The sequence below is a fragment of the Sylvia atricapilla genome, chromosome 7 (assembly GCF_009819655.1).
Source record: "Sylvia atricapilla isolate bSylAtr1 chromosome 7, bSylAtr1.pri, whole genome shotgun sequence".
In the NCBI taxonomy this organism is placed as follows: Eukaryota; Metazoa; Chordata; class Aves; order Passeriformes; family Sylviidae; genus Sylvia; species Sylvia atricapilla.
Genome location: NC_089146.1, coordinates 3,790,378 through 3,803,554, shown reverse-complemented (window position 1 = coordinate 3,803,554; position 13,177 = coordinate 3,790,378). Strand labels below are relative to the sequence as shown.

Sequence of the window (13,177 nt, the reverse complement as noted above, 5' to 3'; positions counted from 1 at the left end):
ACTTGGCCCTCAAGATCACCACAGCAGCTCTGCTGAGTTGGGCAATGTAAATCACTGTGGAACTCTTTACAGCCCAGAGCCAAGTTCTGCCTCAAAACCAGTGATTCAGCCCTGTGTTGCTGTAGTGAGGATGTGCTCATCTCTGCAGCCCTTGGAGCTGGCAAGCTGAATTACAAAGCCAAGTCCCGTCACTTTATTCCCTGCCCCGTACTTTTCCCTTGGTCACTCCTCCTTGTTTTCACAGCTTTATTTGGTTTCAAAGGCTTGCAGAGCAGCAGGATTAAAAATCCCAGAAAATATTTACTGTAGAGGATGGGTCTGGCTTTTCCCATCAGCTTCCATGGCTCAAGCAGGTTCCAGCAGCTTTGGGAGAAAAGCTGTTAGCCATTAAGTTATTACCTGTAAGGAGAGCCAGCTGGAAGCTTTCAGTTTTCAACATTTTGATGAAAAGCACCATAAAAATCTTGACAACAAGACTTGTAGCATTTCAATGACATGTTTTGCATTTGTCCCCGCTTTTAATGGTCTGTAAAAGTGATCAAAGGCTTCAAAATGCTGCCGAGATCCACATCTCAGGAATTTTTACCCCCCAAAATGAAGAGGGGAAGGGGAGCGAGGGGAAAGACAAAACTCCAAGTGTGTGCTGTTGAGTGAATTCGTTTGGACAGCTTTTGGGAAGTCACTCTCCATCTGGAGGAGAGTGTCCGCAAGGAGACTTACTCCGGCATAAACTGTTAGGGTGTAATTATCCAGCTCCAGCAATGCCAGTCTATTTTCTGGTGTAGGCAAGCCAAGTCTAGCTGTTGATACGTAGGCGTGGGAAACACCAACTCTGCTTTCTAGGCTCAGCTCTGAGTGCTCTCTGTGGCCAGTCCCCTGACCTTTCTGCCTTCTTCCTATGCAAAATGAGAAGGGTTAAGTTAAACCCACTTCACAGATGTGGCATAATGACTAATTGGCTCAAATTTGTGGTATTGGGGAGAGAGCTGTCAATCAACTTTAGTGTCTTCGGCTGGCTGAATCATTCAGTGTCTTTTCCAAAGTGGGGTTTGTCTCCCTCTCTCAGGGTTGGGTGGCTCTGCTGCTATTATGCAAAGCAGAATCTCATTTGATGTGAAGTGGCAGTGCTAATAAAACCTGGGGTTTACCTTGCCTCTAACAACAGCATTGTGCTTGTGTGTAGCGAGAGCAAGAATTAAGGCTTTTGCTTCAAGATTTTGTAGTTAATACTTTGCCTCAAAGCAATTTTTTCCAGCACCTAGAGCCTTTGATATACAAAGAGTGTGGGTATGCAGTGATGGTGGTACTTCCATCGGTGTTTGTTCCAGTGGCAAAATGCACGTGTTACCCTCCTTTGGTACCAATAAAAATCAAGGATATCTCTTCCATTATTCCCATCAGTAGCTCTGTTGGGTGAAGAGGCTCAAGGGTGTATGGGCAGCCTGAATCCCAATGCTTTCTAGTGCTTACTTGCTTAATTTTGCAAACTGAAACTTCATGACAGACACAACCTCAGCTCCTCAAGGGGCCGTGAGCTCTGGAGCCTAACCACGGCGTTACCAGGGTCATCAGCGCCCAGCTCTTCAAAGAGAAGGCAGCAGGACAACGGTGTTGCACCTGATGCATCCAGGACCTGTGGAAAGCAGGGAAACTTCCGTGAGGAAGCACATGAAGCATTCCCCCTCAGACAAGTTGTGCCAAGGCCCTGAGGGGATCTGGTGGGGCGTCTCCTCAGTTGGGGATGTCCCCTCGCTGTGGGAAACACCCGGGGCCGTTCCTTCAGCCTTGGCTCTAGGGCAGCGCCAGGATCTCTCTCACGACAATAATGCTCATTTTTACACTTTTCCCAGCACGCCGACTTCTCGGGCGCGGGGCGGGATGGCACCTAGAGGGTTTACTTACACCCGGGCCGTCTCTCCGCGGAAACTCCCCGCGTATCGGCGGCGAATGTTTAATTGAGCGGCAAGCCCGGCCGGTTATAGACAGAAGTGCTGAATCACGCCTCGGCCGGTGCCCCCGGCGGGCCGGCGGAGCCGCGGGGCGGCGGGGCGCGGGGGCGCCGGGCGCGGAGCCGCCCTGAGGGGCCGCGGCCGTGCCCTGAGGGCGCGCGCGCCCGCCCGCGTGAGGCGCGGGGCGCGCACCGTGGCGGCGGCGGCCGCGCTTGTCCTGTAATCGATTGCCGAGCGCGCTGAGCGGCCTCGCGCCGGCGGCGGGCACCCGCCCCCCGCCGCGCCGGCCCCGCGGGGAATGAGGCGCCGCGGGGCGGGGAAGGGCCCGAACGGGAGCGAGGGTGTGAGCCTGAGCGTGTGAGGGATGGGCGCCCGTGGGCTTGGGGGGGAGCGCCTGTGTGGGGCACTGAGTGCGAGCGAGGCAGCCAGCGTGTCCGTGTGAGGGACTTTGAGGGCAGAACTGAGTGTGAGGCGGTGAGCGAGTGCGTGTGCAGGGCTGAGTGGGAGTGAGAATGTGCGAGGGGTGGACTGTGCGTGAGGGAGAGAGTGCGAGTCGGAGGCGCGGGGGGGACGCGGCTGAGTGTGAGGGAGTGAATGAGCGTGTGTGGGTTTGAGGCTGAGGGAGGGACGGTGTGTGTCTGAGGGAGCGTGTGTGAAGGAGGAGGTGTGCATGGGCGTGAGGGCGTGCGCCTGTGTGTGTGTGTGTGTGTGTGTGTGAGGGAGGGAGTGCGCGTATCTGTGTGTGAGGGAGGGAAGGCGGCGTGCGAAGGAGGGAGCGAATGAGTGTGTGTGTCTGTGTGTGTGTCTGTGGGAGGGAGAGAGGGAGGGAGAGCGGCCGCCGCCGCCGCCGCCGGATCGGTTTCTCGGGGTTTGACCAGCTGTCCCAGGCTAACCCTCTGCTCTCTGAAGATGGAGGAAGTAAAAACAGGATTACCCTTAGCTACGGCTCCTCCGCCGCCTTAGTCCCCCCACAGCCAACTGCCGTGCACAAACACACCTCCACTGGGCAGAGGGAGCCGACACTAATAAACACACAAACAAAAGGGGGATGGAACTGACTCACTGCCTGCGCGGCTGAGGTAAATCTGCGCCTGGCTTCTTATTATTTCTTTCTTTTTTCTTTCTCCCCTCCCTTCCTCCCCTCCCCTCCTCTCCTCTCCCTCCCCGGTGCCCCTTTCCCCGGCGGGAGGAGGGACAGCTCCGTTCCGGGGCCGGCGGGACGCGGGGCTCGGTCCGTCCGTGCGGGTCTGTGTGTGCCGAGGGTCCCCGAGCCGAGCGCGGCTGTGCAGCATCCCCGCGGGCGCCGATGACTTGTTGCTGTTAGCCCAAAATATAAAAAAAAAAAATTAAAAAAAAATCCCCCCAAAAACCCAACAACCCCAAACCAAGGAAACAACCCCCCCTTCCTCCACGAAGACCGAGAAAGCAGCAGGGGCAGAAGCCGCGGCGGGTGTCGGCGGTCCGTTACCCAGCGCGGCCCCGCTGCCATTTCCCTCAGCGCCCGCCGCCACCTGCGCGCCCCCGGGGGGCTGCGGCCTGCGGCGGGGAGAAGCGGGGAAAGGGAGTGAAATGACAAGCGAGGCAGGACTTCCATGACTTTGACAGGTTGTGGCAGGGGCGGGGAGAGGCAAGATGAGGCGCGGAGCCCGGCGTCGCCCAGGGCCGGAGCGGCGCTCCGGGGAAGTTGGCCCGCGTTTGCTGCGCGGGGTGTGAGTGCGCCCGCCGGGCCCCCCTCCTCCCATCCCGCCCCGCATCCCCTCTTCCCATCCCGCCCCGCATTCCCTCCGCTCCCCCCGATCCCCTGGAATCCGTAAGGAACCGGTGGATCAAGTTTGCCTCTCTCTCTCTCTCTCTCTTTCTCTCTCTCTCTCTCTCTCTCCGCGCTAGTTAATCGCATTGCTGTAGCGCCGGCTGACCTCCCTCCCTCCCTCTCCCTCTTTTCTTTTTTTTTTTTTTTTTTTCTTTTTTGTTCTTCATCTTCCTTCAAAGTATGTGCCATTCCTGAGCGAGTTTCCCCGCCGGCTCATCCCGGGGCTCCCCGGCTCCGCATGCCCCACCTGTAAGTGGCGGGGGCGAGTTTCTCTCCCCTATCCTTCTCCCCCTCCCCATCTCACTTTCCCCCTCTCTTCTCCCCCCGCCTTTAAAAAAAACCCGTTTTTTAAAACTTTCTCCATCTTTCTGTGTCTTCAGCTGGAGCAAAACTCTCTCCCTCCATTCCTTGTGGAGAGGAAGGCTCAGCAGCTGGGATTTGCCATCACCAGCCTAAAAATGGTGACCAAACTTTTTCTTTTCCCTCTCCTCTTCCTTCTCCTTTCCCCATTGAAGAAATAAAAAAAAAAAAAAAAAAAAAATCAAGCCGTGTTGTAATTTAGGTTATGGATGTTTCTGTGTTTCTTTTTGTCTTCCTTTCTTTTCCTCCTCCCTTCCTCCCCTTTCTTTCCTTCCACTTCATTGGCTGGGATGATCTTTCCCTGTTGCTTCTGATGTTTCTTTCTTTTTCTCAGTGTGTGCCTGCCTACCTGGACTAGGGGGAAGATAAGGTAATTTTGAAGGGCTTGAGGAAGTGACTTACCTGTTCTGAAAACTTGTTTGCGGGTTGTTGTTTTTTGGGTTTTTTTTTTTTTGAGATTTCTTTTTAAGAGTTGTGAAAATCAGTAATTGGAGAGAGTTTGGTAGCAGCTAGGCAGGTTGAAATTTAAGTGTTATGTGCTGAATGCCTTGGGAATTTGATCTGCTTTATACCAAAGAAGAACACAGAGAAAAGTATTTATTTATTGGGGGAAAGGCAGGGAGTGGAGGGGGGAAGGAAAGAGGGTTAAGGGAGGGGGAGGGAAGTGGTTTTGGAGACAAGAAGTGAAGCTGCCTGTTTTCCAGTAAGTAATGGAGAAATTCCAGGAGCCAGGGCTAAATATACTTGGCGATCAATACAGAAATGGCTCATTGTGAATAATTTAGCTGCCTGGTGCAGTGAGAGTTTTGAAACTAAAGGCAAAAAAAGAGGCCATGGAGGGAGAGAGGAAATAAAATTTTCCTCTGGTCATGTCAGATTCTTAACTTTTCCACTTAAAAGAACATAGTTATGATTATTGATCTCTCTCTCTTTTTTTTTTTTTTCCTCCCCCCACAATATATATCAAATGATAGCTAGGGGGTGTCATTCTATACAGTTACTTGGGTTTCGGGAAAGTAATAGCTTGTTCTGTGTCAGCAAAGTGCTTCCAGAAACTTTAAGATTGCTTCACACCACAAAATGTGTGATCTGGGAGTATGAGATGTGATGTTTGGCCCTGTGCTGTGGCAGATAAATAGGGTTAGAGTGAACAGGTGTGTGTACAGGTGTGTGTGCACACAGGTGTGAGACAAAGCTGCAGCAACTCTGTCCGGGGGGGGGGGGAATGGACACGGGAGGGTTTATTTTGTTTAGACCAGGAGGCGGTCTCTTGCAGTGAGTGTGAAAAGAGCAATTGTTAGTAGTATCCAAATTCTCAAAGTCTCTTCTGGCTGCAGATAGAGCAGATAATTGATAAAGCATTACCATCCCAGCTTGAACAAACAAGCGGGAAGTCAGGGAAAAACTCTCAGATCGGGCAAAAATGTGAGTGGGGCACAGAGAGAGAGAGAGAGGTATGGTCAGACCAGGATGATCCAGGTGCCACCTGGCCAGGAGGCAGCTGCATGTCTGCTCACATAATTTACGGGAAGAGTTCAGTGATTTGCAGACGAGCACATGCAGTGCACTTGTGTGTTTCTCTAGGCAGTGGTTGCAACAGCAATAAAATGGGCAACTACTTAGGGCTTTAAGTAAGTTTAATCATTTAATGGTTGATACTGACAGGCGTCTCTGAGGGTGTACTTTTCTGCCTTGCAGCACTGCACTTTGACTATGGAAGCAGAGGCTGTTGATGGATATATTACATGTAAGTAGTAATTTTGTTTGATTATTCTGAATTACTTTTCTTCTCCTATTGTGTCCTTTGTATAACGCGGACACCTGAAAGTTTAGCTTCCTTGTGTACAGTGTCTGCATTGACACTGAATTAGTAGCATTTAAATAGAAACTCTCTGTATGACTGAGAAATGCATGGGGATGGATGAGTATCTCTAGGTTTAAATATTTGCTGAGGGTGAATGAACTTTGCAAATGAGAGAGAGTTCATCTCCAGAAATTCAAACTGCACCCAAAAACTTTTCATGTCTTTCCCTATGTATGTCTCTTGTTTTCTGTGTGGGGGGTGTTGTGTAAGTGCTTTGTTTTACTGTCAGTTAACCCAGAGCTTTCTTTTGGAGTGGGGGGAAGTTTGTATGGTGAATGACTATTTCAGTCTTCCCCACCCCAGGCAGGATTCTCCCTGTCTGCTAATGGAAAAGTAATCCTAACTTGCTTAAAACCAAGCAGCTTGGACAAGGTTTGCCACAGGAGTGTGTGTAAAAGACTGGCGACAGTAGCTTTGAGGGGGGCTCTTAAAATCAGCCAGATGTTTCCTTGGGGCCACAGAGAGTGGAGATTTGGCAGGCTCTGGAAGACCCCGCCAGCAGAGGAGGGAAGGGCAGGGGCAAAGGGGGCGAGCGGGTTGTGCCTCTCGATCTTTTGTGTGTCTGAGGAAGGGGATAAAAACTGACGGGGGCCTGTGTTGTGCTGGCAGGTGACAATGACTATTCGCCCGAAAGGGAGCACTGCGGCATGGCCATCGACCTCACCTCCAGCACTCCCAATGGGCAGCACACCTCGCCCTGTCACATGGCAGGCAGTAAGTCTCCTCTTAAGCCTGTTTCTCTCTAGCTGAGGGTTGGGTTGGTCTGGTCCTCCTGGTCCTTGCTTTGCTTACCAGGTCTTAGCCACTGCTGTTGGCATTGCTAATAACAGAGGAGGACAGCGAAGATTTTCTTTTCTTTTGGTTCTTGTTTGTGCTGGTGTCTCTTCTAAACATGAACGGGATTACTAGTCTGAACTGTCCCAAGGTGGCATTTGAGAGCTGGTCCTTACCTGCTCCAGGTAGGAAAACACTAGGCTTACCATGTGCTGGTTTTGTTTCCTCAGGTTCTGAAATCCAAACAGAAATTGTTGTTATTATTATTATTAATACTATTGCTTACTTTGCTTCCTGAAACAGCTTGAAGTAGCTTTATTTGAAAACAAACAAATTTTATTTACAAAACTGTAGCTGATTATAACAAACTGAAAGGAGTTCTGTTTAGAATGTCAGGTAGAAACTGAGAGTTTTGTGAGTCTGCACAGTGAGAGTGTCAAGACCTGATAATATTTATAGAATTATTCTCCTGTTGCGTATGGGAGGTGGATAAACGTAGTTTCCTCGATTTCATAAAAGCAGCAATCTTCATTTTCTGTGCCTTTGAGTGCCCTGCCTTAAGTGTTGGTTACAGTGTTACATCAAGGTATTTTACCTAAATGTAACCTCTGCCCTTACAGTCCGGTAAAAATGTAACGTGCTTTGCTTCCAGCATTCTTACAGTGTGTTCCTCTCCATGTGATACTTTCTGGTTGGTTTGTTTGTTTTTCTTTCCAGTTTGTGTTACTACAGATACATATTTATCTATTTAAACCGAGGGTTGGTAAATTGCCTTACCGAAATCTGTGAAAGAAAGAGAGAGCTTGTAGGGTTGCTTGCTTAAAAATGCACAGTGTATTGCCTTCAGAGTCCTTCTGAGAAAAAGATGTTCCTTTCCTTTAAGAATTCTTTCCTCTTGCAAATTACGGGTAAAGCGCAGTTTTACGAGCCTTTAAACTGAGGGTTATTATGAAGATCTCTCAATTATATACATGTTGCTGGAGAATATGATTTCTAATACCGTGGACTGAACTTTATATGACAGCCACCCATAATTCAGCATCTTTAGACAATTCCAATTGTGCTGCACTGGGATTCTGATATACTTTATTATGTTGTAAAAGTTTTACTACTCACTTTCTTCATTTTCTTTGTTTCCTTTTTATTAATGGGAAGGCTTCATTGGAAGGGAAAAAAAGTATCTTGTGTTTTAAATCTTCTTTATAATCTAGACTGAAAACCAAAGTCAAATTAGGAATAAAAAGATCTAGAATAAAGCCATGCAAAAGGCTTTAACACACTCAGTATTTTCACGTTCCTTGTGTTAACATTTTAGATGTTTTTTAAGCTTCATTAGTTCTTTGCAACACATACGTGTCTGCAGCCTTGGTGAATATATTTATTTTTTTTTGAGGTGTTTTTTGGTCTCTCACGGGTGTCTCAAATGCTTTCATCATTGCTGCTGTGTGTTAAAGATGCGCTGCTGTTGAAAAACAAAGGCTTCTGCCTGGCTTTCCCTAGCCAAACAAAACTCAGGCTTCCCAAATTCATTGTAATTTATTTACTCTTTGCAGCTTTAGGATTGCTTTGCAGAGAGGCAGCTTGTGCTGCCTTAAACATGGAAGATATTGATCAGAGGTTGTCGGCTTTTGTGGCAGCTGTTACATTGGTTCATTTAAGGTTTTTGGCCAAATCTTGAATCTGGCACGTGTAGGCTAAATCGCCGGGCTGGGCTTTAGAGCTTTCCACCTGTTTTGTGGGGCACAGGAAATCCTTTCTAAGGTTCGGTAGCCCAGGGGCCTGCAGCTCTTTTTAAAAACTCTTTTGAGGTGTGGTTTTGTGGGTTTTTTTGGTATTTTAAAAGAAAAAAAATGGAGCTGGAATAGCTGTTTGAAGTATTTTGTATGAATTTAGTAGCTCCCAGTGGATTGGCCCATCATCCATTGTTTTAAAGTAGAGAGAGTGAGTGTGTTCTATTTCAGACTGGTTTGATTTCCAGTGGGTTGCTGGAGATTAAGATGATGTTGGCTGCCATTCCAGCAAAGCCCAGGGCGTGTCTTGGGTAGGACTTGGGAATGGAGGAGGATGATGCAGGGAGCAGATCCCAAATATTTCACTCCCGGGTGGGTTGCCAGTCATTGCCAGAAGCGCTGCGTGCGCTGGATGTGCACCCGCAAGGTGGAGATCGAAGTTCTGACCTTTGTTCTTCTTGCGTTCCATTGAATTGTTTTGAACCACAGCTCTTAATTTAGTTGGAATTTGTGTCTGGCTCAGAAGGAGAAACACCAAAAGAAGGAAACTTCTTGGATCTGTGCTGAAATGACTGAGTAGTGCTCTCCCAGCAACAGCAAAATTATGTGCTGGGTGAAGAGTTTTCTGTGCTCGTTAGCCCCTGGCAATCTGTGTTAGTAGTTCTGTCTGGATTACTAATGTTTTCAGGTTCTATTCCAAAAGGGGTTGGGTCGAATATTCTGGCTACTGCATCCTTTAACCTATTATCATTTTCAAATGTCTAGATGGTGTTTGTGGGTTATGGATGGGGCTGACACTCAATTTTCCTTGTGAATGAGGTGATCCTGAAAGATGAATCACACTAAATCACCTGTCATAGCTAACTGATGATCTTACATATACCTGCCTTCAGCAGAGCACTGCATGTGTGTTGGCAGATGCTGTGTTCCAAAATACTTCACTGTAGTTTTATGTAAGCAAAGATTCAAAATACACATAAATAGTCAAACCAAAGAGGTTGATAGATCATCTCACTTTTCTCTACAGCAAAAGATGAATTAACGTTACACCTGCTGAGTACAGATGATACATTTACATAGCCCCAAATCTGGAAGTCCAGATTTTCTTTTGATCTTCCATAGGAAAAACTCTTACAAAGGCTGACACCCAGAGCTAGGTGTCACAGGCTTGCTCAATTAACTTTGTGTTGGTACTGGAGAGTTCCCTGCATGGCCCTAAGCCCTCCCAAAGACCCCACCGAGTTCAAGGGAGTCTGTCTTGTTCCCATCCCTGAGTGTGGAACTGGGCTATAAGTGATCAGAAACCTCCGAATAGGAACTGGCATGCTAATTAAAGGCTAATGGGGAATCCTTATAAAAGAGGCTTTAAAAAGAAATAATTCCCAGTCACCTCCTCATAATGCCACACTGAGTTCTTACTACAGTTATTAGAGGTTTTTTTTTTTCCTGTAGGTTAAAATGGACTTAGAGGAATGTCTGCTTTAGAAACTGCAGGGGCACAGTTGTTCAATTAGTTGACTCAATCATTGCTTTGTGTAGGATGAAGGACACTTCTCTAAGATCAGTGGCCTGGTATCATAGGGAAAATAGTAGCAGCAGCTATTAGCATCTGACTGTCAGCGACAAAGGCAATTTCCCCTTAAATTAGAGGCTTGACAGTGGGTGTCCCAGTTAACTTTGTTATCTTTGCTTTCAGAGACAAAAGGAGCCCTTAAACGAAACAGAGTCAGAGCAATCATAAATATCAAACCCAACATCTGATGTTTGAAACCGATTAAAACTGTGGTATGCTTTCAGGAGGTGTTTATAGTAGCTTGAAGTGTTAGTAAGTTATGAGAATTAATTCATTAAGAGACTAAAGCATGTCGGCTGACTCCGCTGCTGAAAATAATGAGGCGATTGCGTTTTCTCCGTGGTGGGGAATGATCGTGCTGCCTGACGAGATCACTAATTGGGACAGCAGCACTAAGTGGGAATGATTTCAGCAGCGGTGTTTAAAGAGAACTTGGGCAAGGTTTTGTTAGAATGTAGCCAGTACTATATTGCAGATGATCAGGGTGGACTGTCAGTTGCACTTTTTTTTTTTTTTTTTTGTGGCATCAAAGCCCCAAATCATGTCTGATCACTTTCGTTTTTCAAGCCTGAATTGTTGTACAACTCCTGTTTTGTCACAGTTGTATTGTCCTGAGCAGAGAGTTACAAGTACCACAGCTGTATCAGCGCATCTGTAGGGATAAAGAAATATAATTTTGGAGCCTGACTGTTGGAATGAAACCACATAAAGTTAAAAGTTGTTCCGTCCCTCAGCTCCATAGCAAACAAGCCTTTTCACCACCAGAATTTACTCCCAGGCATGTAAGGCTGAACCTTGCTCTGGGATTCTTTCCTGGCTCGATATGTGCTGTGGGCTTTTTAGTAGGATGAGGTGATGGAGGCTTTCCTTCAGGGAGGGTGGTTGAAGCTGGCTGGGCTGGGCTGCACAAGGGACTGCTGAATTAGTGCTTTGAGGCAATCACTCCCCTGATGTGTGCACTGGGGCATGAAGAAATCTGGCAGCCAAACTGCTGTGCTCTGAACTGGGGATTTGGATCTCCTTTTCTTCCAAATACCTTGGAAAGTGCTAAAAACTCAGACTTGATCACCTCAAGATGCTGAGGGATCTTCTTTCCTCAGCAGCATTTAAGGAGTACGGTAGGCAGCATTTATTGGTCTGGGTGTCTCCTGGCTCAGTGCAGGCAGGTGGACTTTTGACAGTCACTTGAGATGTCCTCCAGTCCTTTGTGTCTGACTTTGCAGTCTTGACACTTTGATTTTTTAGAGCCCAGCTATGGAATTGCACGATGATGCCCAATACAGATGTACCTGTGGTTTGGCAGGTTGAAGGACAGTGAAGATGGACTTTGCCAAGATGAGCTCAGACGTGAGGGATGAGCTCAATAAAGTGTGGCAGGGAACTGTAAGAAGTGAGCTCCTTTGACGCTTACAAGAGCATGCTCTTTGCTTCAGTCTTTTATCCTCAGACTTCCTGAGAATTGCCAGGGCAGTAGTAGTTATCAAAGTTTTAGCCAGTGCATTTAGCTTTCTTGGAGTTTGAGAAGAAAAAATATTAAGTGGAAAGGTGATCATCAGAATTTTAACAGGAATAAAGGGGGGGTTCCACGCCTAAGAAACCAGAGCTCTGCAAAGTAGTGTTACACTGTGTTTCTTTAAAAAAGCCTGCAACCCAAACACAGGGAAGAGTTAACTGGAAATGAAGCCTTTCCTGGGGTGTACCTTGAATTGTTGTAGCTTTATCCACATCAGCTCAGATTTTTCACACTGGTGTGGTTAGAATCATGAAATAGTTCCTCTGATACAAACTCTGTATGTAAACCAACTCAGAGTAGCCTCTGCAACGAGTTGGTGTTTGAGGATCCGTTGCCCACACTGCAATGGTGAAGGGTTCCCCTGTGGATTTTTCCTATCTCCTGTCACAGTCCTGGCATTCCCTATGGAGCCGCGTGCTCGGCTGCAAAAACATTCCTCCCTCTCAGTGAGTGTTATAACAAGGGTGGAGTGAAATGATCAGTTAATCTCATTAAATAGGTTTTTATTCATTCTGAAGGAAGCCTCTTGAGAGGTCATCTGCCAGGGCTTTGTTGCAGCACTCACCTTTCTTAGGAGGCTTCTGTTATTCTCTTGCACTGTCAGGTTCAGTTAACTTTCCCTGGTACACACCCTGTTACAACACTGTGCTCTTGCTACCTTTGTAGTCAGCAAGTTTTCAGTGTTTGCTTCTGGAATTTCAGTTCCTTTTCAGACATGCCAATGAAAAGAGCAATCCTCATCTTCCATTGAAATATGACACTTTGATAGCAGCTGGATGACAAGATACCCATTGGAGAGTGTTCTGTGTTTCCCATCCCTGAGTCTGGGAGAAAGTCCTACTCCTGTTGGAATCAATGGGTATCTTCTCCCAGGAAACTGATTCAAAGGCTTGTTTCCAGTTCCTGAGGGCCACAGGCTCTGTCTAGTCCTTCAGCTACGTGATGGTTTGCAGGTTGGCAGGGCTAAATTTTATAGGGGGGAATGCAGCCACCTGTGCTGCCTTTGTGCAGTGCTCGTCCTTCCCGTGCCAAGAGGGCACCTGAAGGAGTGATGCTGTTCTCTCTGGGAGGAAAAGACGGAGCCTCTGTTTCTGCTTTTTGCTTCAGTAATCCCAGTGAATGGAAATCCTCTAGAACTGACCTGTTCTAAAAGTCTGTAGAAGATGGGAGAGTAGGCTGAGCCACTGCTCTGTGTAGTATCAAGACCTGTTACCAGCCCAGTTGAGGAGCCTGTGTCATAGCGTGTTGTCTCTTCCCTAGGGTAGTGGACACTTGTTTGGAGTCCAGGCAGCTGTTACTGCTGCATCCCAGTGGAAGCAGGCAGAGCTGGATTTTCACTGAGAAGCAGTGAACATGACAGATATGGCTCTGGGCTAGGTGACCAGAGGCCCAGTTTTTCTCCAGGCTCATTGTAGGGGAATCCCTTCATGTTTCTGTGCTTTTCTTTTTCCCCCTCCTCCCTTTTATTTTCTGAATCACGGAAGCTGTAGATCACTTAGGATGGAGACTTGGACCGCACATGTTAGCCTTTGTCAAAAGTAGGACTTTTTTACAATATCTTCTTTGCTTAGGGGTTATTTTGCATTTAATTTTTGCAGCCCCAC

At 47.6% G+C, this 13,177-nt stretch overlaps 1 protein-coding gene across 6 annotated transcripts in view; it reads left to right on the top strand.

The window, feature by feature from the left end:
• The first annotated feature begins 2,659 nt into the window (after nucleotides 1–2,659).
• Nucleotides 2,660–13,177, top strand: part of IKZF2 (IKAROS family zinc finger 2) — a 111,836-nt gene continuing 101,318 nt past the window's right edge. For 2 of the 6 annotated variants that reach the window (XM_066322429.1, XM_066322432.1), the window contains exons 1-2: nucleotides 5,693–5,866; nucleotides 6,593–6,697. In XM_066322429.1, the coding sequence (XP_066178526.1) occupies nucleotides 5,833–5,866; nucleotides 6,593–6,697 (139 nt within the window). In that variant the 5' untranslated portion in view covers nucleotides 5,693–5,832. Of the gene's footprint in view, nucleotides 3,029–4,453; nucleotides 4,490–5,692; nucleotides 5,867–6,516; nucleotides 6,520–6,592; nucleotides 6,698–13,177 lie in introns of those variants that run through there. The other 4 variants (XM_066322428.1, XM_066322427.1, XM_066322433.1 and 1 more) reach the window with 4 other exon arrangements.